The following is a 22,475-nucleotide window of genomic DNA, read 5'->3' as shown; positions in this document are numbered from 1 at the left end:
TTCTCACGATTAGGTTCGAGGTTCGGGTTTGGAAACCAACTTCCAAAAAAACCCAAGGTTTGGGTTCGAGGTTCGAGCGAATGATGAGTACGAACCACTCAAGCGGGCAGCGCTGTGCCGGGTATGAGTGATCCACAGCCACGGGCAGTGTTTGATCAGCTCACATTTGGGGTAAAATCACCGTGATCAAATGTAGGGTACACACACAAACCCCCCAAAATTGTTTATACACCCTGCCCACCATGCCCACCCTGCCCCGGAAGTGTTATGCTAATGGCCCATAAGCAAAATTGTATGGAATTACAATCGACACTTGGACTAATCTTGGCAGAGTCTTCAGTGTAAACCTAAAATTCAGATTGGATATAAGACTATTTATCTGTGGTGTGCAAAGTGGATATTAAAATGCAGAAAAACATCACGCTCCGTGCAGACTAATCCTTGCCTGTCACAGTTCTTTAAAGATAATCCTAGAAATGTGAGCAATACAATCCAGACAAATCGCACTACTTGAACCATGGTTTTTTACTTTAGAAATCTCTGTACAGAATGATATAACAGACCAGGACGCAGCACGCACCTAAAAATGGAGAGCAGTGACATGAATTGAAATTTTTGGATTAGAGCTGATCGTCACTACATTTCTGCAGTGACCTCTTTCATCCTAACGGTTAGGACAGAACATTACCTGTAAGTGAGGATATCTTGGTACTTGACGAACTGTTGTGCCGTGATGTTCAGCTCATAAATAGTAGAAATGATAGCATATTCTTCAGTTTTCTGCATTTTTATCCCCACAGTGTAATTGTGACTGTTGGCCACAGCCAGAAAGTAGCGGTCCTTTATTCTAAAATATTCCCAGTCTGATGCACCAAAGGTCTGAAAAATCAACAGAAGGAAATAATCACCCTAAAGGCTGGATTATTAATACCTGGGGGATACATAAAACTCTACAGAATGACAAGATTTGGTTTGGGGTTATTTCTTGTTTCCATATTTGCCACCTAATTTGAGAGCAGCACAATGTAGAGACCCTGATTCAGTGGTGTGTCACTTACTGGGCAGCTTAGTGTAATTTTGATCAAATTTGTTTTATCAGAAGGAGATTATCACAAAAGGATTAGTAAACCTTTTGTTACATGGTCCTTCATATTCATAAGCTCTGTACGACACCACCTCTATCACTGATTAGCAATTTTCTGCCTATGCACAGAGTACATAAAGCTGTCAATTAGTGCTATGGGGGAGGTCCTTCATATTCATGAACTCTGTATAACACCACCTTTATCAATGATTAGCAATTTTCTGCCTATGCACAGAGTACATAAAGCTGTCAATTAGTGCTATGGGAGAGGTTAAACCTCAGCATTTAGAGAACGAGTAGATCTCCAGCAGATAAAAACACTTTTCAATCAAAACTACAACATGCAGCAAAGGAAGTGATACATCACTGGAATCAGGGTCTCTGCCCATACATCATGATACTTTCTATGGGGTGGCAAACACTGGTAACATCTTCCCATTAAATCCATGTTACATTGTTACATAATTACATAGAATCAAAAAAGACTTAGGTCCATCAAGTTCAATTTTTCTCCTCCTGGTAGACATTTTCTATTAATAGATTATTTATAAGCCGCAATGCTATTTGCTGTGACATAATCATCCAGCCCTTTCTTATATGCTGTTATAGTATCTGCCATTACTACCTCTTGTGGTCAGCATTCCACTGTCTGACTGCTCTAACTGTAAAGAACCCTTTCCTATTTAGCTACCACAATTGCCTTTGTTCCAACCACAGTGAGTGCCCCATGGTCCTTAGTATTGTCTTTGGAAGTCATGTGCCAGTTCTTTGTGCCCATCTTTTTCAACTTCTCATCATAGATGAGGCCTTCCATCCCATATAATAGTCTAGTTGCTGCCTTTGAACTGACTGAAACATTTGAATTTCCTTTTTGAGTATGGATCCCAAAACAGGATCCAATATTTTAGATGTGGCCTTCCAGTGATTTACATTCACAAGCAAAAGGGTAACAATGTTTTGAACTTTTCACTTTCAGGCTCCTCATGTCACTATCCACTACAGCTTTGAGACTACCTTCCTTTTTCTACACCCTAAAGTGTTGTTTGCTGTTTTAGCTGATGCTTGACATTGAGAGCTGCTGCTCAGCTTCCTTGTAATCAGAACATCCAAGTCCTTTTTTTGTGAGATAATTTGTAGTTTTGAATGAAACCATTCATTTTACCATACAATGAATTTGGTTTGGTCGCCATTTTTTGAGACCCATTACGGTTTAATTTTTCCGTTGATGGACCAGTACTAGGGCTTGTTTTTCCACATGGAGCTTCATTTTTGTGTATATTGTGTTCATTTGCTGCAAGTGTACCGCCCCAATGTAGGTCGGGCTTACTCGGATCCGGGATCGTGGTGACTCGAGGGGCCCGGACCCGGGTTGGCGGACACTTTGATCCGTATAAAGGGGATATTTACAGGGTAGAAGTTTGTGACGCCACCTGTGGGTTGCGGTAATGGGAGTACGCCGCTGCTGTAAGGAGTACCGGGGCAGATGGAGTTAAGCAGCCTGATGTTAGTCCCTCCACAGGTAGGGATGGCCCCGGGCTCAGGGGTTTTGGTGGTTGTTTGGGAGAGCAGGGTGCAGGGGATCAAGGTACTACTCACTGTGGGTAGTCATGGTGCTGAATGAGGATTACAAAGGAGACACACACGCTGCAAGTAAACCAAATTCTCTGTGTACCACAGTCACTGTGCAAAGCCCATAAGCCCGTCCAGGTATCCGCTTCCACCGGTGTCACTTGGTAGTCCGGAGCCTACCTCCGTGCACAATTTAATTGTCTGTTTGTGGCCCCGTGGCTTGAAGCTGTTAGGGCCCCACTCACTAAGTGAAGTGTAGCTGTGCTCTTGAGGGCTGGCACTTGGGACTTCAGTTGGCTGCTTTCTGGCTGAAAAACCCTGTCCCCCGCGTTGTGCTGATGCCCCCAATCTCTGAGCTCTGTGGGAAGGTCCCTGAAGGTCTCCTTACTCTGCAGGTTAATTGCCAGGACGTTGAATTGGCTCCTGACCTAGGGTCCTGTACCCCAAAATACCGTGCTCGGTACCGGTCAGTTTCTTTTGGGCTTGCTGGTGCCGACAGTCCTCCTAGACTATGTTCGTCGCACCCTTTTCCAATGTTACTGCTTCCAGTCCCCGCTTCTTCTGGTCCCAGACTACCGTCTGCGACCCAACCACGGTCTAGCTCCCCGGGAGCTCACTCTCCCCAGCTCCTCTCTCTTTGAGGGCTCTCACTACTCTCCTACTTCCTCCCTCCCACCAGTCTGCCTGACCCCTAGGTGGGTGGCCCTTTTCCAGCTAGACCAACCCACTGGTGTGTCTGACAGGTCATGATGTGAGGTGTTAATTGGGATACGTAGGAACCTGGAACCATGGGTGGTAGGCCCTGCACCCTGGGTAAGGATTGCAGTACCCTGTCGCACCCTGATGTACTAAGGGGTGCCACACAAGTTTTGACTTTATTTCTGAATTGTCTGTAAAGTTGTCATTACTATTCGCAAGACACTCATGAAAAGATTTTGCCCAAAATGATATTGTCCTATGTTGATACTTTCAGATTTTACATTCGGGTATAGCTTTTGGATTACATGGAGGCACTTGCTTTGAAGATTAATAGATTAATACAAATTTAAATCCTATATTGCGTTCACATTTCATGGAACAGAAATCTGAAGTAGTTACAATTCATCTAGAGACCAACCAGGTAATTGTGTGTCTGTAAAATCCTTTCTCGTGTGTATGTAGCGGAGCGGGTTATGAACAGGCAGGAATATTAATCCTTAAGTATTACCTTTAATGTATTCGAAATAATCATAAAGTCTGTACATCAGCCAAAAGCAAGAATCAAAGGACATGGATAACGGCTATAGTTACCAATATAGTCAAATTCTATTCATTTTAATAGATTTACAAAATCAGACCCAGGCCATGGGCAGAAAAGACTCTGTCTAGTAAAACTCCAGAACCATGCTGCTGCATTCCCTTGTGATCATATTTGATGTGCAATCTGTATTGTGTGCCACCGAATCACAGATAACACCATCTCAACCATAAACTGGTGGTGTATATTGTGTCCAGTGTACTTTATGTGCCCACAGGAGGAAATATCTGACTTGGTAGACTGATAACGGGGAGGGCTGGTGTAAGAGACCCATGGCGGTGAGATTTCCTTTGCGGTAATTAAACACCCAATTTCGGTACCGCTGAGTATACAGTGCCTTGCGAAAGTACTCGGCTCCCTTGAATTTTTCGACCTTCTCCCACATTTGAGGCTTCAAACATAAAGATAAAAATTTTAATGTTATGGTGAAGAATCAATAACAAGTGGGACACAATTGTGAAGTTGAACGAAATTTATTTCTTATTTGAAACTTTTGTAAGAAATAAATAACTGAAAAGTGGGGCGTGCAATATTATTCATCCCCTTTACTTTCAGTGCAGCAAACTCACTCCAGAAGTTCATTGAGGATCTCTGAATGATTGAATGTTGTCCTAAATGACTGATGATGATGATAAATATCAGCCACCTATGTGAAATCAAGTTTCTGTATAAATGCACCCACTCTGTGATAGTCTCAATGTTCTGTTTAAAGCACAGATAGCATCATGAAGACCAAGGAACACAACAGGCAGGTCCGTGATACTGTTGTGGAGAAGTTTAAAGCCGAATTTGGTTACAAAAAGATTTTCCAAAACTTTAAACATCCCAAGGATCACTGTGCAAGCGATCATATTGAAATGGAAGGAGTATCATACCACTGCAAATCTACCAAGATCCAGCCGTTCATCCAAACTTTCATCTCAAACAAGGAGAAGACTGATCAGAGATGCAGCTAAGAAGCCCATGATCACTCCGGATGAACTGCAGAGATCTACAGCTGAGGTGGGAGAGTCTGTCTATAGGACAACAATCAGTCGTACACTGCACAAATCTGGCCATTATGGAAGAGTGGCAAGGAGAAAGCCATTTCTTAAAGATATCCATAAAAAGTGTCGTATAAAGTTTGCTACAAGCCACCTGGGAGACACACCAAACATGTGGAAGAAGGTGCTCTGGTCAGATGAAGCCAAAATCGAACTATTTGTTTGGCGTAAAATAAACACAGCTCATCACTCTGAACACACCATCCCCACTGTCAAACATGGTGGTGGCAGGGACAGGGAAGATGGTTAAAATTGATGGGAAGATGGATGGAGCCAAATACAGGACCATTCTTGAAGAAAACCTGTTGGAGTCTGCAAAAGACCTGAGACTGGGACGGAGATTTCTCTTCCAACAAGAGAATGATCCCAAACATAAAGCAAAATCTACAATGGAATGGTTCACAAATAAACTTATCCAGGTGTTAGAATGGCCAAGTCACAGTCCAGATCTGAATCCAATCGAGAATCTGTAGAAAGAGCTGAAAACTGCTGTTCACAAACGCTCTCCATCCAACCTCACTCAGCTCCAGCTGTTTGCAAAGGATGAATGGGCAAGAATTTGTCACATCCCCATCGGAGTCCGCTCCTGCGACTTCTGTTCCGATCGCCAGACGACGCCATGTTCCCACCATGGATAGTGCTGGTGATTGGAGAGGAGTTGGTGCCCGTGGCTCTGCGGAGCACAGGCTCCGCTCATCCACTAGGCTGGGTTTCCCTGGAACCTGCAGTACCACTGGCTGACTGTAGGTGGCGTGTGTCTCCCGGCTGAAGTGGCCAACATTCACCTGCAGCCTATGGGAAGACACCACACCCTTCTTATTCCCTCTCCTGTCACATGATCACTGACAGAGATAGTTCTGTTCTCCTGGCTCATGTGCTGTTGTATTGTGATTCCTGTGCGCTGACCTTGCTTGTGTTTGACTACCCTCCTGCCTGTTGTTTTTGTACCTTGCTGCCAGTTCCGGATTTGACCCCTGCTTTGTCTCCTTACTACGCCCTTGCCTGCCGATTCTGTTCCTGTTTTGCATCTCCTGGATTTTGACCCTGCCTGACGACCACGGACTACAGCCTACCACGGGTAGCGATCTCTGAGGTTCTGTGTAATTCCAAATCCCTGTACAGGGGTTAAAGAGTTGCAGAGTTCTTGGGGTCCTGCTTTGTGAGCGGCTTTTCACTAGATTCCCCTTACAGCCAGTCTGAGTCTGTGGCTCCTATCAGGCATTACAGAATTTCAGTCTCTTGATGTGCAAAACTGTTAGACACATACCCCAAGAGACTTGCAGCTGTAATCGCAGCAAAAGGTGGCGCTACAAAGTATTAACTTAAATTGGATGAATAATATTGCACACCCCAACTTTAAGTTATTTATTTTTAAAAAAAGTTTATAATAAGCAATACATTTTGTTCAACTTCACAATTGTTTCCCACTTGTTGTTGATTCTTCACCATAACATTAAAATTTTTATCTTTATGTTTGAAGCCTGAAATGTGGGGAAAGGTTGAAAAATTCAAGAAAGCCGAATACTTTCGCAAGACACTGTATATGGCAGGCAGTGCAAGCCTTCTACAGGTGCCGCTCCTCTGATCACGGCTCCAGGCTCTCCTATTCTGCTGTGCCCCTGGCGTTCTGTGGGCCCAGAAGACATGCAGTCTCCTGCCCTCCGGATTCAGCTGCCAGACTTTCAGTATCTGCACAGCCTAGACCTCCGGTGTCCTGTCTTCTGCGCTCTGCTCTGAGGGAGCTTTTTCACAGCTCTGTTTCCCAGGCTATCTCCCCAGAGACTCTCTCCTTGCTTCTCTTCAGCTTCTTTTAGTTTCACTTCTGTGTCTGTTACTAACCCCTCCCCCAGGACAGAATTCACAGGGAAGTTCCCCATGAACTGAGTTTTAGAGCTCCCCCTTCTGGTCTGGAGTTAGGAAAGTGTTGAGTGCTGGTGCTACCTAGCATGGGGGACCCCCCTCTTGCTTCCAGGTATAGCATCACCCCCTGTGAGGAGGGCAATGCTACTGTGGCAACCAGACCACTGGGGTGCCAGATAAGGGCGTTCTTCAACCTTTCACTGCTCAGTACAGTATTTTGCTCTGCCTGTCCATCGGACCAGACAGCGGGAACAAATCTGGTGACAGGTTGCCTTTTATGTTTAGAATTGATAAATCACTTTATAATATACTATAACTAGACAGTAACATCTACACGGTGTCAGTCGATTTGAGACACATCTAGCGGGCTGAGTCTAGGCAAGGTGACACCGATAATCACTTTTACAGCAACAAAAATCCTTATATATTTATTATTAAAGGTTTCTGTTGTTGCACTAAGTTATCACATATCCATAGAATAGATTGTGACTTCTATATCAGCGAAGGTCTGACTGATGAGACCCCCAATATTCCCAGAACCGGTATCCCGTCTTCTCTATTCAAATGCTGTGACAGACAAATCTAGATAAGATAGAAACATCTTCCAGTTAAGTGGTAACTACTAGAGATGAGCGAACCGGTCCCGGTTCGGCTCGAGGCGGTTCGCCGAACGGGGGGTCTGGCTCGAGTTCGGCTCGTCGAACGTTCGACGAACCGAACTAGAACCAATAGGCTATAATGGGAGGCAATCACAAACACATAAAAATGCATTATAAATGTACACAAACAGTTAATAAACATTGCCATAACACTTACCGGTCCTCGCGATCCCTTCTGCACTCTGTCTCCTGCCGCTATTCCATCCGATGATCGCTGAATCCTCCCGGTGACCTGCACTGCCAGCAGAGAAGCAGGACCTATCGTGACGTCAAAATAGCCATGTGACCAGTCACGTGGCTATTATCTCATTGGCTACAGACTGGTCACATGACTATGACACGTCATGTAGGACCTGCGAGTGCATCTCTCCGGTACACGGTGCACATATGTGTATCGCCGTGTACCGGCGACATGCTCTAGCACACGGTCGACTCCCCGTTCCGTTAGGGACCGGCTGACACAGCCGGTCATTAACGGAGATCACCGTTGCCATAGCAACGCAGTTAGCGGTGACGTCACCGCTAACCGCGGCTCCGGGAGCACCGTTGCTATGGTAACGCGTCTGTCAGCGTTACCGCTGTTACCGCTAGCAGCCAGCAGTGATCACTCACGGAGTGAAGGCTGCACGCTGCTTCCCGATTGTAGTGAGCATTGTAGTTAGGATAGAGGTTCCCCAGCCCCAAGTGATGCCCCTCACTACAATCGTCACTACTACTACACTAGAAAGAAAGAAGACAGAAGAGCAGGATCGTGGAGGGCTGACAGGGGGTAATAAAGATGGAGTCTCTAATGTGTCTGTGTATTTATTTCTATTAAAGTATTTTTTCTCTGTGTGGTGTCTTTTTTTAACCCTTTATTGGAGATTCTTAATGGCCGGGTCAAACGTGCCTGACATTAAGAATCTCTGGCTTAATACTGGCTGGTAAAACAAAGCCAGTATTAACTCATGATTACCCAACAAGCCACCCGGCTCCAGGGCTGTTGGAAGAGTTGGATACAGCGCCAGATGATGGCGCTTCTATGAGAGCGCCATTTTCTGGGACGGCTGCGGACTGAAATCCGCAGCAGAGGCGCCCACAAACCTCGGGCTAACCTGTGCTGCGGATTCCAATCCCCAGCTGCCTAGTTGTACCCGGCTGGACACAAAAATAGGGCGAAGCCCACGTCATTTGTTTTTTAATTATTTCATGAAATAAGTGAAATAATTAAAAAAAACGGGCTTCCCTATATTTTTGGTTCCCAGCCGGGTACAAATAGGCAACTGGGGGTTGGAGGCAGCCCGTGGCTGCCAGCTGTACCTGGCTAGCATACAAAAATATGGCGAAGCCCACGTCATTTTTTTGGTGGGCAAAAAACTTCTGCATGCAGTCCTGGATGGAGTATGCTGAGCCTTGTAGTTCTGCAGCTGCTGTCTGCTCTTCTCCATACAGACAGACAGCAGCTGCAGAACTACAAGGCTCAGCATACTCCATCCAGGACTGTATGCAGAAGTTTTTTGCCCCCTGAAAAAATTATGTGGCTTCGCCATATTTTTGTATGCTAGCCAGGTACAGCAGGCAGGTACGGCTGCCCCCAACCCCCAGTTGCCTATTTGTACCCGGCTGGGAACCAAAAATAAAGGGAAGCCCTTTTTTTATTATTTCATGAATTTCATGAAATAATTAGAAAACAAATGACGTAGGCTTTGCCCCATTTTTGTGTCCAGCCAGGTACAACTAGGCAGCTGGGGATTGGAATCCGCAGCACAGGTTGGCCTGAGCTTTCTGGGCCCCACTGCTGCGATTTGCAGTCTGCAGCCGCCTCAGAAAATGGCATTTTCATAGAAGCGCCATCTTCTGGCGCTGTATCCAACTCTTCCAGCACCTGCCTGCTATACCTGGCTAGCATACAAAAATATGGCGAAGCTCACGTCCTTTTTTTGTAGCTTTTTGGCAAAAAAAAAAAAAAATGCTTCCCTGGATTTTCCATTGCCAGTGAAGGTAACACCAAGCAGTGGGGGTTAGCAGCCAGTAGCTGCTTGGATTACCCTTAGCTAGCAATACAAAAAATGCAGTGGGAGCTAACATATATTTTTTTTAATTATTTATTTAAATAACTAAAAATAAAATGGGCTTCCCTGTATTTTGATTGCTGGACATCACAGTGCTGTAAAAATAAATCTTTAAAAAAATGACGTAGCGCTCCGCGGTATTTTTGATTCTCAGCGCAGATAAAGCAGACAGCTATGGGTTGCCACCCCCATCTGCCTGCCGTTACCTTGGTTGGCAATCAAAATACAGGGAAGCCCATTAATTTTTTCTATTTAAAAAATAGTTAAAAAAAAAAAATTACGTTGGGTCCCCCCATTTTTGATAGCCAGCTAGGGTAAAGCAGACGGCTGTAGCCTGAAAACCACAGCTGGCAGCTTTACCGTGGTTGGGGATCCAATGTGGAGGTCCCCTCAGGCTCTTTTTTATAATTATTTTATAAATATTAATAATTACACAATAAAAGTAGGGGACCCCCCAAATTGGATCACCAGCCAAGGTAAAGCGGACAGCTGTGGTCTGGTATTCTCAGGGTGGGAAGGTCCATAGTTATTGGGCCTTCACAGCCTAAAAATAGCAGGCCGCAGGCACCCCAGACGTGGCGCATCCACTAGATGCGCCAATCCTGGCGCTTCACCCCAGCTCATCCCGTGCCCTGGTGCAGTGGCAAACGGGGTAATAAATCGGGTTGATACTAGCTGTAAAGTCACCTGAGATCAAGCCCAGCAGTTTGTGATGTCATGGCGTCTATTAGATACCCAACATCATAAACTGTCAGTACTAACAAAAACAAAAAATCGACAAAAGAAATTTATTTGAAAAAACAGTCCCCAAAACATTTCCTCTTTCACCAATTTATTGTAAGAAAAAAAATAAAGGGGTCCCACGACGACTCTGGACCGTCTAGAATATGGGGGGGAGACACTCAGGGAACGTATCCCCCATTTTCTAGGAGTGCGGACCCTTCATGTGAGGAGTGTGGGTGCAATGAATCTGCACTCACTCTCCCCGGGTCCACAGCAGCAGAGTCCATGTCGTAATGGTTGCTACCAAAGCTGCAATGCCCTGCTCATGAGGTAAGGGCATGCCTAATCAGGAGAACTACTGTAGAGGAAGCTCTGCTCACTGGTATATAGGTGCTCAGAGGTAATAATAGATAAAATTAGTGAGTAACCTCGGCACTCTATATCTCCCAGACTAAGTCAGTAAGTCACAATGGATAGTAATGCAAAATCACTCTTTATTGGTCCGTATTAAGAAAATTTTTTTTTCATAAGCATATATGTTTTTGTCCAAAACAAGTTACAAATGACGTTTCGGCCTGAGCCTTCGTCAGATTGGACTTATCTGCATGTAATCATGAAAAATGACAATAATCAGTATCACATAAGAGTGAGAGAACAATAACATAAACTCGAACAATGTAGAGGTACAATTGGGATGCAGCAAAAAAATTGCAACACAGCAAGAAATGAAACACATGATACAAATGTCATAATACAGTACAAGGACAATATAGTAATGACAAATATGGGGTCAGAGTAGACTTAGACAGCTCTGGTACGAAAGAGATGTCAATCATAAAGTAACATGTGCAGTAGGTGTAGAGCTACACTATGCATGGCAGAGCTAATGGGTAGACCGACCATAGAAAAAGTAGAGAAAAAGTGGAGAAAAAGTGGAGAATAAGTGGAACATAAGAGGAGAAAAAGTGGAGAAAAAGTGGAGAAAAAAGTGGAGAAAAAGTGGAGAAAAAGTGGAGAAAAAGTGGAGAAAAAGTGGAGATTAAGAGGAGAAAAAGTGGAGAAAAAAGTGGAGAAAAAAGTGGAGAAAAAGTGGAGCATAAGAGGAGAAAAAGTGGAGAAAAAGTGGAGAAAAAAGTGGAGAAAAAGTGGAGCATAAGAGGAGAAAAAGTGGAGATTAAGAGGAGAAAAAGTGGAGAAAAAGTGGAGAAAAAGTGGAGAAAAAGTGGAGCATAAGAGGAGAAAAAGTGGAGAAAAAAGTGAAGAAAAAGTGGAGAAAAAGTGGAGCATAAGAGGAGAAAAAGTGGAGAAAAAGTGGAGAAAAAGTGGAGAAAAAGTGGAGCATAAGAGGAGAAAAAGTGGAGAAAAAGTGGAGAAAAAGTGGAGAATAAGTGGAACATAAGAGGAGAAAAAGTGGAGAAAAAGTGGAGAAAAAGTGGAGAATAAGTGGAACATAAGAGGAGAAAAAGTGGAGAAAAAGTGGAGAAAAAAGTGGAGAAAAAGTGGAGAAAAAGTGGAGAAAAAGTGGAGAAAAAGTGGAGATTAAGAGGAGAAAAAGTGGAGAAAAAAGTGGAGAAAAAAGTGGAGAAAAAGTGGAGCATAAGAGGAGAAAAAGTGGAGAAAAAGTGGACAAAAAAGTGGAGAAAAAGTGGAGAAAAAGTGGAGAAAAAGTGGAGATTAAGAGGAGAAAAAGTGGAGAAAAAGTGGACAAAAAAGTGGAGAAAAAGTGGAGAAAAAGTGGAGAAAAAGTGGAGATTAAGAGGAGAAAAAGTGGAGAAAAAAGTGGAGAAAAAAGTGGAGAAAAAGTGGAGCATAAGAGGAGAAAAAGTGGAGAAAAAGTGGAGAAAAAAGTGGAGAAAAAGTGGAGCATAAGAGGAGAAAAAGTGGAGATTAAGAGGAGAAAAAGTGGAGAAAAAGTGGAGAAAAAGTGGAGAAAAAGTGGAGCATAAGAGGAGAAAAAGTGGAGAAAAAAGTGAAGAAAAAGTGGAGAAAAAGTGGAGCATAAGAGGAGAAAAAGTGGAGAAAAAGTGGAGAAAAAGTGGAGAAAAAGTGGAGCATAAGAGGAGAAAAAGTGGAGAAAAAGTGGAGAAAAAGTGGAGAATAAGTGGAACATAAGAGGAGAAAAAGTGGAGAAAAAGTGGAGAAAAAGTGGAGAATAAGTGGAACATAAGAGGAGAAAAAGTGGAGAAAAAGTGGAGAAAAAAGTGGAGAAAAAGTGGAGAAAAAGTGGAGAAAAAGTGGAGAAAAAGTGGAGATTAAGAGGAGAAAAAGTGGAGAAAAAAGTGGAGAAAAAAGTGGAGAAAAAGTGGAGCATAAGAGGAGAAAAAGTGGAGAAAAAGTGGACAAAAAAGTGGAGAAAAAGTGGAGAAAAAGTGGAGAAAAAGTGGAGATTAAGAGGAGAAAAAGTGGAGAAAAAGTGGAGAAAAAAGTGGAGAAAAAGTGGAGATTAAGAGGAGAAAAAGTGGAGAAAAAAGTGGAGAAAAAAGTGGAGAAAAAGTGGAGCATAAGAGGAGAAAAAGTGGAGAAAAAGTGGAGAAAAAAGTGGAGAAAAAGTGGAGCATAAGAGGAGAAAAAGTGGAGATTAAGAGGAGAAAAAGTGGAGAAAAAGTGGAGAAAAAGTGGAGAAAAAGTGGAGCATAAGAGGAGAAAAAGTGGAGAAAAAGTGGAGAAAAAAGTGGAGAAAAAGTGGAGCATAAGAGGAGAAAAAGTGGAGAAAAAGTGGAGAAAAAAGTGGAGAAAAAGTGGAGCATAAGAGGAGAAAAAGTGGAGATTAAGAGGAGAAAAAGTGGAGAAAAAGTGGAGAAAAAGTGGAGAAAAAGTGGAGCATAAGAGGAGAAAAAGTGGAGAAAAAAGTGAAGAAAAAGTGGAGAAAAAGTGGAGAAAAAGTGGAGAAAAAGTGGAGATTAAGAGGAGAAAAAGTGGAGAAAAAGTGGACAAAAAAGTGGAGAAAAAGTGGAGAAAAAGTGGAGAAAAAGTGGAGATTAAGAGGAGAAAAAGTGGAGAAAAAAGTGGAGAAAAAAGTGGAGAAAAAGTGGAGCATAAGAGGAGAAAAAGTGGAGAAAAAGTGGAGAAAAAAGTGGAGAAAAAGTGGAGCATAAGAGGAGAAAAAGTGGAGAAAAAGTGGAGAAAAAAGTGGAGAAAAAGTGGAGCATAAGAGGAGAAAAAGTGGAGATTAAGAGGAGAAAAAGTGGAGAAAAAGTGGAGAAAAAGTGGAGAAAAAGTGGAGCATAAGAGGAGAAAAAGTGGAGAAAAAAGTGAAGAAAAAGTGGAGAAAAAGTGGAGCATAAGAGGAGAAAAAGTGGAGAAAAAGTGGAGAAAAAGTGGAGAAAAAGTGGAGAAAAAGTGGAGCATAAGAGGAGAAAAAGTGGAGAAAAAAGTGGAGAGAACGTGGAGAAAAAGTGGAGAAAAAGTGGAGCATAAGAGGAGAAAAAGTGGAGAAAAAGTGGAGAAAAAGTGGAGAAAAAGTGGAGCATAAGAGGAGAAAAAGTGGAGAAAAAAGTGGAGAAAACGTGGAGAAAAAGTGGAGAAAAAGTGGAGAAAAAGTGGAGCATAAGAGGAGAAAAAGTGGAGAAAAAGTGGAGAAAAAGTGGAGCATAAGAGGAGAAAAAGTGGAGAAAAAGTGGAGAAAAAGTGGAGCATAAGAGGAGAAAAAGTGGAGAAAAAAGTGGAGAAAAAGTGGAGAAAAAGTGGAGAAAAAGTGGAGCATAAGAGGAGAAAAAGTGGAGATTAAGAGGAGAAAAAGTGGAGAAAAAGTGGAGAAAAAGTGGAGAAAAAGTGGAGAAAAAGTGGAGAAAAAGTGGAGAAAAAAATGGAGAAAAAGTGGAGAAAAAGTGGAGAGAAAGTGGAGAAAAAAATGGAGAAAAAGTGGAACACCCTTTGGTACCTTTCATGTGGCACTAAGGGGTGCTTAGCTTTGTATTTAGCCAAAAAAATGAAAAAAAAATGACATAGGGTTCCCCCTAGTTTTGTAGCCAGCTAGGGTAAAGCAGACGGCTGCAGCCTGCAGACCACAGCTGGCAACCTCACCTTGGCTGGTAATCCAAAACTGAGGGCACCCCACGCTGTTATTTTAAATTAAATAAATAATTAAAAAAAAAAACACGTAGGGGTCCCCCAAAATTGGATCACCAGCCAAGGTAAAGCAGACAGCTGGGGCCTGATATTCTCAGACTAGGGAGGTCCATGGTTATTGGAATCTCCCCAGCCTAAAAATAGCAGGCCGCAGCCGCCCCAGAAGTGGCGCATCCATTAGATGCGCCAATCCTGGTGCTTCGCCCCAGCTCATCCCGCGCCCTGGTGCGGTGGCAAACGGGGTAATATTTGGGGTTAATACCAGATGTGTAATGTCACCTGGCATCAAGCCCTGGGGTTGGTGAGGTCAGGCGTCTATCAGATACCCGACATCACCAACCCAGTCAGTAATAAAAAAAAATAGACGACAAACACATTTTTATTTGAAAAAACACTCCCCAAAACATTCCCTCTTTAACCAATTTATTAGATTGAAAAACAAATCCAGGTCTGGTGTAATCCAAGGGGTTGCCATGACGATCCACACTGTCCCAGTCAATGAAGAGCAGGATGTTCCCCATTGACTGGGAGAGCAGTGCAGTGACCTGAGCTAACATCAATGGGTCAGCCCAGGTCACTGCAGGGGGGTGACAAGTGCTGCTGTCAGCGAGGTACATTACCTGCGCTGATCTCCAGCACACTGACAGCCCCTGTCACTGAGGTCAATGACCGGCGCCTTCACAGCAAGTATCGCGAGAGGTCCGTGACGTCACCGCTAGTCAGTCTCGGGTCGGAAGCGATAGGTGATGTGACAAGCGGCGGCCATGGAGGACAGTGACAGCGCTGAGGTCGGGATGGTGGGACTTCATCACCGCAGGTAAGCCGAGCGAGCGAGCGAGCGGGCGGGCGGGGGGGGATGGGGGGGATGGGGGGGATGGGGGGGGATGGGGGGGGGGATGTGTGTGTGTGTGTGTGTTTGTGTATGTATGTGTACATGCCGCGGGCAGGAGGGGGCGGAGCGAGCTGAGCGGGAAAGTGTGGGCTTCCTGCACGTAACTAAGATAAACATCGGGTTACTAACCAAAGCGCTTTGCTTGGATACCCGATGTTTATCTTGGTTACCAGCTTGTGGCAGGCTGCCAGCGATGGCTCCTGCACACTGTAGCTGTAAAAAGCCCTGCTTTTTGCTGCTAGAACCGTTCTCGAACGTATCTAGAACTATCGAGCTTTTGCAAAAAGCTCGAGTTCTAGTTCGATCTAGAACATGCCCCAAAATCACTCGAGCCGCGAACTGGAGAACCACGAACCACGAACCGCGCTCAACTCTAGTAACTACTTACAAATCGAATACACTTTTAACCCCCACAAAACTTCCAGTAAATCCTAATTAGGGATGATCGAATACCTCAAATATTCAGCTTCGCGAATATTTGCCGAATAGGTCGCCGCTATTCGACTATTCGTGAATATTCGATGCGCAATGTAAGTCTATGGGAAACCCGAATAACAACTATTTGGAACTATTCGGGCTTCCCATAGACTTACTAGACTTACATTGCACATCGAATATTCGCATAGCGGCGACCTATTAGTCGGATATTCGCGAAGGTGAATATTTGAAGTATTCTATCATCCCTAATCCTAATACCAGCAAACTCATGTTGAGTTTTTCTTCCTGCAGATTTGGTGCAGAAAATAATCTGCGGCATGTCAATTCTTTAAGAGTTGCCAGAATACATGAATCTTGAGGACCCGTCACACGCTCCGAGTGATCGCACCCGCCCCCCGTCGGTTGTGCGTCACAATGTCGTTAACCCCATCACACGTACTTACCTCGCTAACGACGTCGCTATGGGCGGCGAACATCCTCTTTCTGAAGGGGGAGGGACGTTCGGCGTCACAGCGACGTCACACAGAGACCGGCCAATAGAAGCGGAGGGGCGGAGATGAGCGGCGGGAATATCCCGCCCACCTCCTTCCTTCCTCATTGCCGGCGGGAAGCAGGTAAGGAGATGTTCGTCGTTCCCGGGGTGTCACACGTAGCGATGTGTGCTGCCTCGGGAACGACGAACAACCGGCGTACAGAAGGAGGAACGACATTATGAAAATAAACGACGTGTCAACGAGCAACGATAAGGTGAGTATTTTTGCTCGTTAACAGTCGTTCGGAGCTGTCACATGCTACAACATCTCTAACGATGCCGGATGTGCGTTACGAATTCCGTGACCCAGACGACATATCGTTAGATATATCGTAGCGTGTGACGGGGCTTTTAGGGACTGAGTTTCATTGTAAAGCTCCTTAATGCAAACTAGGGAGAAATGCATGAGCAAGAAAGTTCTCAGTACTTGTTATTAATTAGTATTTATGGCAGATTCGCTAATTCTCTACTTACAAGCAATAAACTTCATAGATGGAGTCTGCATGTGCTATTTCTGTTGCTGTAGGCACCTATATTCCAGCTAACAATTTAGAAGGAAGGTGTTACACATAATTTGCATTTACAAGGCAATGCATAGCATTTGTTAGGGTGCACATAATAAACACTATACTTTGTGGTAGAATCCTGTACGTAGCAGAATGTAAGATGTTGTGTCTGTATGTATCCCTATTATGATTATATTGAAGTGTATATACAGAAAACGCTCCTAATCTATGTGCACATAATGTCTTTTTTCTGCCTGGAATCTTCCAAAAAAAGCGCTGAAAAATCTGCCACAAAAAAATGACCATATCGCTCAACAGTATATAAAAATGGCACTGCTGTTTACATGTTCAGTCTGTTGTCACTTCTTTAACCGGCTTCAGGGTTTGGAAACCATAAAGTGGTGAAAACAAATAATATGCTCATTCTTTTATAACTTCCGCTAGGAAGCTGCTCGCTAATTATAGTTTAAATAAGAGGAAAAAAAAAGACACCGGCGGCGTAACAAACACCAGCAGAACTGCCAGCGAAACTGCCATTTTTTCCTAAAGCGGCTTCACCTACAGAAACCTCAGCGGGGCTGCTGGCATTTTAAAGATGTCTTGTTGTGCACATACCCTTAGAGGTACTTTGCACACTACGACATCGCATGCCGATGCTGCAATGCCGAGCGCAATAGTCCCCGCCCCCGTCGCAGCTGCGATATCATGGTGATAGCTGCCATAGCGAACATTATCGCTACGCCAGCTTCACATGCACTCAACTGCCCTGCAACGTCGCTCTGGCCGGCGAACCGCCTCCTTCCTAAGGGGGCGGGTCGTGCAGCGTCATAGCGATGTCACACGGCAGGCGGGTCAATAGAAGCGGAGGGGCGGAGATGAGCGGGACGTAAACATCCCGCCCACCTCCTTCCTTCCGCATAGCCGGCCGGGACGCAGGTTGGAGATGTTCCTCGCTCCTGCGGCTTCACACATAGCGATGTGTGCTGCCGCAAGAACGAGGAACAACATCGTAACATCGGTCTTTCCCAATTCATGGAAATGACCAAGGCTACACCAATGATACGATTACGACACTTTTGTGCTCGTTAATCGAATCAAAAATGCTTTACACACTACGATGTAGAGAGCGACGCCGGAAGTGCGTCACTTTCGATTTGACCCCACCGAAATCGCACCTGCGATGTCGTAGTGTGCAAAGTGCCCCTTAGGCCGTGAAAGGGAATGATTGGATGAATATTTGGGGGTTTTCAACAAAGTGATTAATTTGTGCTCAGATTCCGTTAAGTTCTAAATTAAAATGAGATCATTAAATCAATTTCATCACTTGTGTTAGCGTGGTTATATGCAGCTTAAGGAAAAACCTGTCAAACTAATTGATACAGGCGTATTTATAATGATTACTAATGCAATGTAAAATGTAAGCATCCTGCGACAATAATAGTTATGGCCACACGGCCTCAGGTGCTAGCTATTCGAAAAATGGAGAATTCATCAAATCCTCTTATAAAAGTACTTTAATTCGACATCTATAAAAAAAATTGGCAAAGATGAGTTATTTTTACAGGTCAAACGATCACTTAAAATTCAAATTATTAATATCCCGACCATCTCATACGCTGTGTGCAGAATTATTAGGCAAATGAGTATTTTGATCACATGATACTTTTTATACATTCTGTCCTACTCCAAGCTGTATAGGCTTGAGAGCCAACTACCAATCTCTGTAATGAGAAGGGGTGCGGTGTAATGACAGCAACACCCTATATAAGGTGGGCTTAATTATTAGGCAACTACCTTACCTTTCGCAAAATGGGTCAGATGAGAGATTTGACTGGCTCTGAAACGTCCAAAATTGTGAGATGTCTTGCAGAGGGATGGAGCAGTCTTGAAATTGCCAAACTTTTGAAGCAAGATCACCGAACAATGAAGCGTTTCATGGCAAAAAGCTAACAGGATTACAAGAAGCGTGTTGGGCAAAAAAGGCGCAAAATAGCTGCCCATGAATTGAGGAAAATCAAGCGTGAAGCTGCCAAGATGCCATTTGCCACCAGTTTTGCCATATTTCAGAGCTACGATGTTACTGGAGTATCAAAAAGCACAAGGTGTGCCATACTCAGGGACATGGCCAAGGTAAGGAAGGCTCAAAAACGACCACCAGGTCTTATGGACTGATGAAATGAGAGTGACTCTTGATGGGCCAGATGGATGAGCCAGAGGCTGGATCAGAAAATGGCAGAGAGCTCCACTCCGTCTCAGACGCCAGCAAGGTGGAGGTGGGGTACTGGTATTGGCTATTATCATAAAAGATGAACTTGTGGGACCTTTTCGGGTTGAGAATAGAGTGAAGCTCAACTCCCAGACCTACTGCCAGTTTCTGGAAGACAACTTCTTGCAGTGGTACAGGAAGAAGTCGGTATCATTCAAGAAAAACATAATTTTCATGCAGGACAAGGCTCCATCGCTTGCATCCAACTACTCCACAGCGTGGCTGGCCAGTAAAGGTCTAAAAGATGAAAAAATAATGACATGGCCCCCTTGTTCACCTGATCTGAACCCCATAGAGAACCTGTGGTCCCTCATAAAATGTGAGATCTACAAGGAGGGATAACAGTATACCGTATTTTTCGCTTTATAAGACGCACTTTTCCACCCAAAAATTTGAGAGGAAAATAGGGGGTGCGTCTTATAAAGCGAATATAGCAGTACCTGGGGGTCCTGTCTGTGCGGTGATCGGGCGGCCGGGTGCCTGTGGCTGCGTGCAAGCGGCCGGGTTCCTGTGCTTGCGAGCGGTGGGAGCCGGGTACCCGTGGCTGTGTGCGGGCAGCAGCCGGGTGCTGTGTGCGGGCGGCTGGCGGCTGTGTGCAGGCGGCGGTCGGCGGCCGGGTGCTGTGTGCGGGCGGCGGCTGTGTCCAGGCGGCGGTCGGCGGCCGGGTGCTGTGTGCAGGCGGCGGTTGTGTCCAGTCGGCGGCCAGGTGCTGTGTGCGGGCGGCGGCTGTGTCCAGGCGGCGGTCGGCGGCCGGGTGCTGTGTGCGGGTGGCGGCTGTGTCCAGGCGGCGGTCGGCGGCCGGGTGCTGTGTGCAGGCGGCGGTCGGCGGCTGTGTGCTGTGTGCGGATGGCGGTCGGCGGCTGTGTGCTGTGTGCAGGCGGCGGTCGGCGGCTGTGTGCAGGCGGCAGTCGGCGGCTGTGTGCTGTGTGCAGGCGGCGGTCGGCGGCCGGGTGCTGTGTGCGGGCGGCGGCTATGTCCAGGCGGCGGTCGGTGGCCGGGTGCTGTGTGCAGGCGGCGGCTGTGTCCAGGCGGTGTTCGGCGGCCGGGTGCTGTGTGCAGGCGGCGGTCGGCGGCTGTGTGCCGGCGGCGGTCGGCGGCTGTGTGCTGTGTGCAGGCGGCGGTCGGCGGCTGTGTGCGGGCAGCGGCCGGGTGTTGTGTGCGGGTAGCGGCCGGGTGCTGTGTGCGGGTAGCGGCCGGGTGCTGTGTGCGGGCAGCGGCCGGGTGCTGTGTGCAGGCAGCGGCCGGGTGCTGTGTGCGGGCGGCAGATGGCTGCCACCCGCACGCAAGCACAGGTACCCGGCCGCTTGCACACAGGGTGGGCTGCCAGCCTGCTGGCTGCCACTCTGTGCTTGCGGGGCGGGCGGCTGTGCAGCAACTTACCCAGTTTGTCCACGGTCCCAGTTTCAAATGATGGCAGTGGGCGCGTGCGCAGATGGAGCCCTTGGATGAGAGCAGGCGCCATTATTTGAGCCGGGACCACGGACACTGGGACACTCACTGCAGCGGCCTGCTGCATGACTCACCCGCCGTCGCCGACGCTGCTGCTGCCGCCACCACCACCACGGGCCCCGCGGCTCCTACCACCATGGATCCCCCGGCTCCTGCCACCCCGGACGCCGCTGCCACTGACCCGCTGTGCCTGCCAGCAAATCCGCTGCCTCCTGTGACCCTGCTTCACCACGACTGCTGCCCCCCTCCGGTAAGGGAACACCGGATTATAAGATGGACCCCATTTTTCTTTTTTTTACCTTTTTTATATCTAAGTTTGGGGTGCGTCTTATAATCCGGTGCGTCTTATAAAGCGGAAAAATACGGTACCTCTCGGAATAGTGTCTGGGAGGCTGTGGTGGCTGCTGCACGCAATGTTGATCGTAAACAGATCAAGCAACTGGCAGAATCTATGGATGGTAGGCTGTTGAGTGTCATCATAAAGAAAGGTGGCTATATTGGTCACTAATTTTTTGGGGTTTTGTTTTTGCATGTCAGAATTGTTTATTTCTAAATTTTGTGAAGTTATATTAGTTTACCTGGTGAACATAAACAGGTGAGATGGGAATATAGTTGGTTTTTATTAAGTTGCCTAATAATTCTAAACAGAAATAGTTACCTTCAAAAACAGATATCCTCCTAAGATAGCCAAATCTAAAAAAACCCACTCCAACTTCCAAAAATATTAAGCTATGATATTTATGAGTCTTTTGGGTTGATTGAGGACATAGTTGTTGATCAATAATAAAACAAAAATCCTATAAAATATAACTTGCCTAATAATTCTGCACACAGTGTATATGAAACTGTGACTTCTGCATTGCAATTTACATCACACACAGCAAACTCATTATTTGAAAGGCAGCAGGCCATCCTACATGTCCCACTTCATTCATTCATAAATTAAATTGCCATAGGGTTATAATAACATATCACACAACCACTTATTTTGCCAAATCTACCTTGAGTTTTGTTTTGCTCCTCTTCATCATAGAATTGCACAGTTAGTGGTTTGAAAACGGCAAAGCAATTAATACCCTGAAACATCATTCACCAATTTGCCATAAATTAGGCGGGCTTTGCACGCTGCGACATCAGTAACAATGTGTTACCGATGCTGCAGCGATAGTCCCGCCTCCGTCGCACGTTCGATATATAGTGAAAGCTGCCGTAGCGATTATTATCGCTACGGCAGCTTTACACGCACATACCTGCCGTGCGACGTCCCTCTGGCCGGCGACCCGCCTCCTTCCTTAGGGGGCGGGTCGTGCGGCGTCACAGTGACATCACACGGCAGGCGGCCAATTGAAGCGGAGGGGCGGAGATGAGCAGGATGTAAACATCCCGCCCACCTCCGTCCTTCTCATTGCAGCCAGCGGCAGGTAAGTTGAAGTTCCTCGCTCCTGCGGCTTCATACACAGCGATGTGTGCTGCCGCAGGAGCGAGGAACAACATCGCACCTGTCGCTGCACCGGCATTATGGAAATGTCGGAGGCTGCAGCGATGATACGATAACGACGCTTTTGCGCTCGTTCATCGTATCATAAAGGATTTGCACGTTGCGATATCGACTGCGACGCCGGATGTGCGTCACTTTCGATTTAACCCCACCGACATCGCACGTGCAATGTCGCAACGTGCAAAGCCGCCCTTAGAAACATTATTTCCTTGTTATTAAACAGAATTGGACAAATTGCTGGGTCAAAATTTAAAATGGGAACCAGTCATCACCTTGTATAATGTTTTTCACTGAAAGTATCTAATAGTGAAAAAACTAAAATGCTTGAGTGCTCGTTACTCGAGTCAAACAGGTCAGACACTCGGATGAGCTCAACTCGAGTAAGCAATAAAATGGAAGTCAATGAGAAACCCTAAGAAGAGGGCTGGGGAGGCAGGAAAATAGCTGGCATGAATGGAATCAGCATGGGGAAGATGCCTGGACCCATCTCTAACTCCAAGGTTGCTGCTGAGAACTAAATAAATAAATAATTTAAAAACA

The 22,475-nt window shown here is 45.7% G+C and overlaps 1 protein-coding gene across 1 annotated transcript in view; it reads right to left on the bottom strand.

Moving 5' to 3' along the window:
- The window catches only part of TSPEAR (thrombospondin type laminin G domain and EAR repeats), a 262,150-nt gene that overhangs the window by 9,786 nt on the left and 229,889 nt on the right, over positions 1 to 22,475 (bottom strand). Inside the window, exon 10 of the mRNA XM_075318962.1 lies at positions 689 to 879. Within this exon, the coding sequence (XP_075175077.1) occupies positions 689 to 879 (191 nt within the window). The remainder of the gene's footprint in view (positions 1 to 688; positions 880 to 22,475) is intronic.

Source organism: Anomaloglossus baeobatrachus, chromosome 7 (assembly GCF_048569485.1).
Source record: "Anomaloglossus baeobatrachus isolate aAnoBae1 chromosome 7, aAnoBae1.hap1, whole genome shotgun sequence".
NCBI classification, from domain to species: Eukaryota; Metazoa; Chordata; class Amphibia; order Anura; family Aromobatidae; genus Anomaloglossus; species Anomaloglossus baeobatrachus.
Note: the sequence above shows the minus strand (reverse complement) of the source record. Positions and strands in the feature narration are given on the sequence as shown.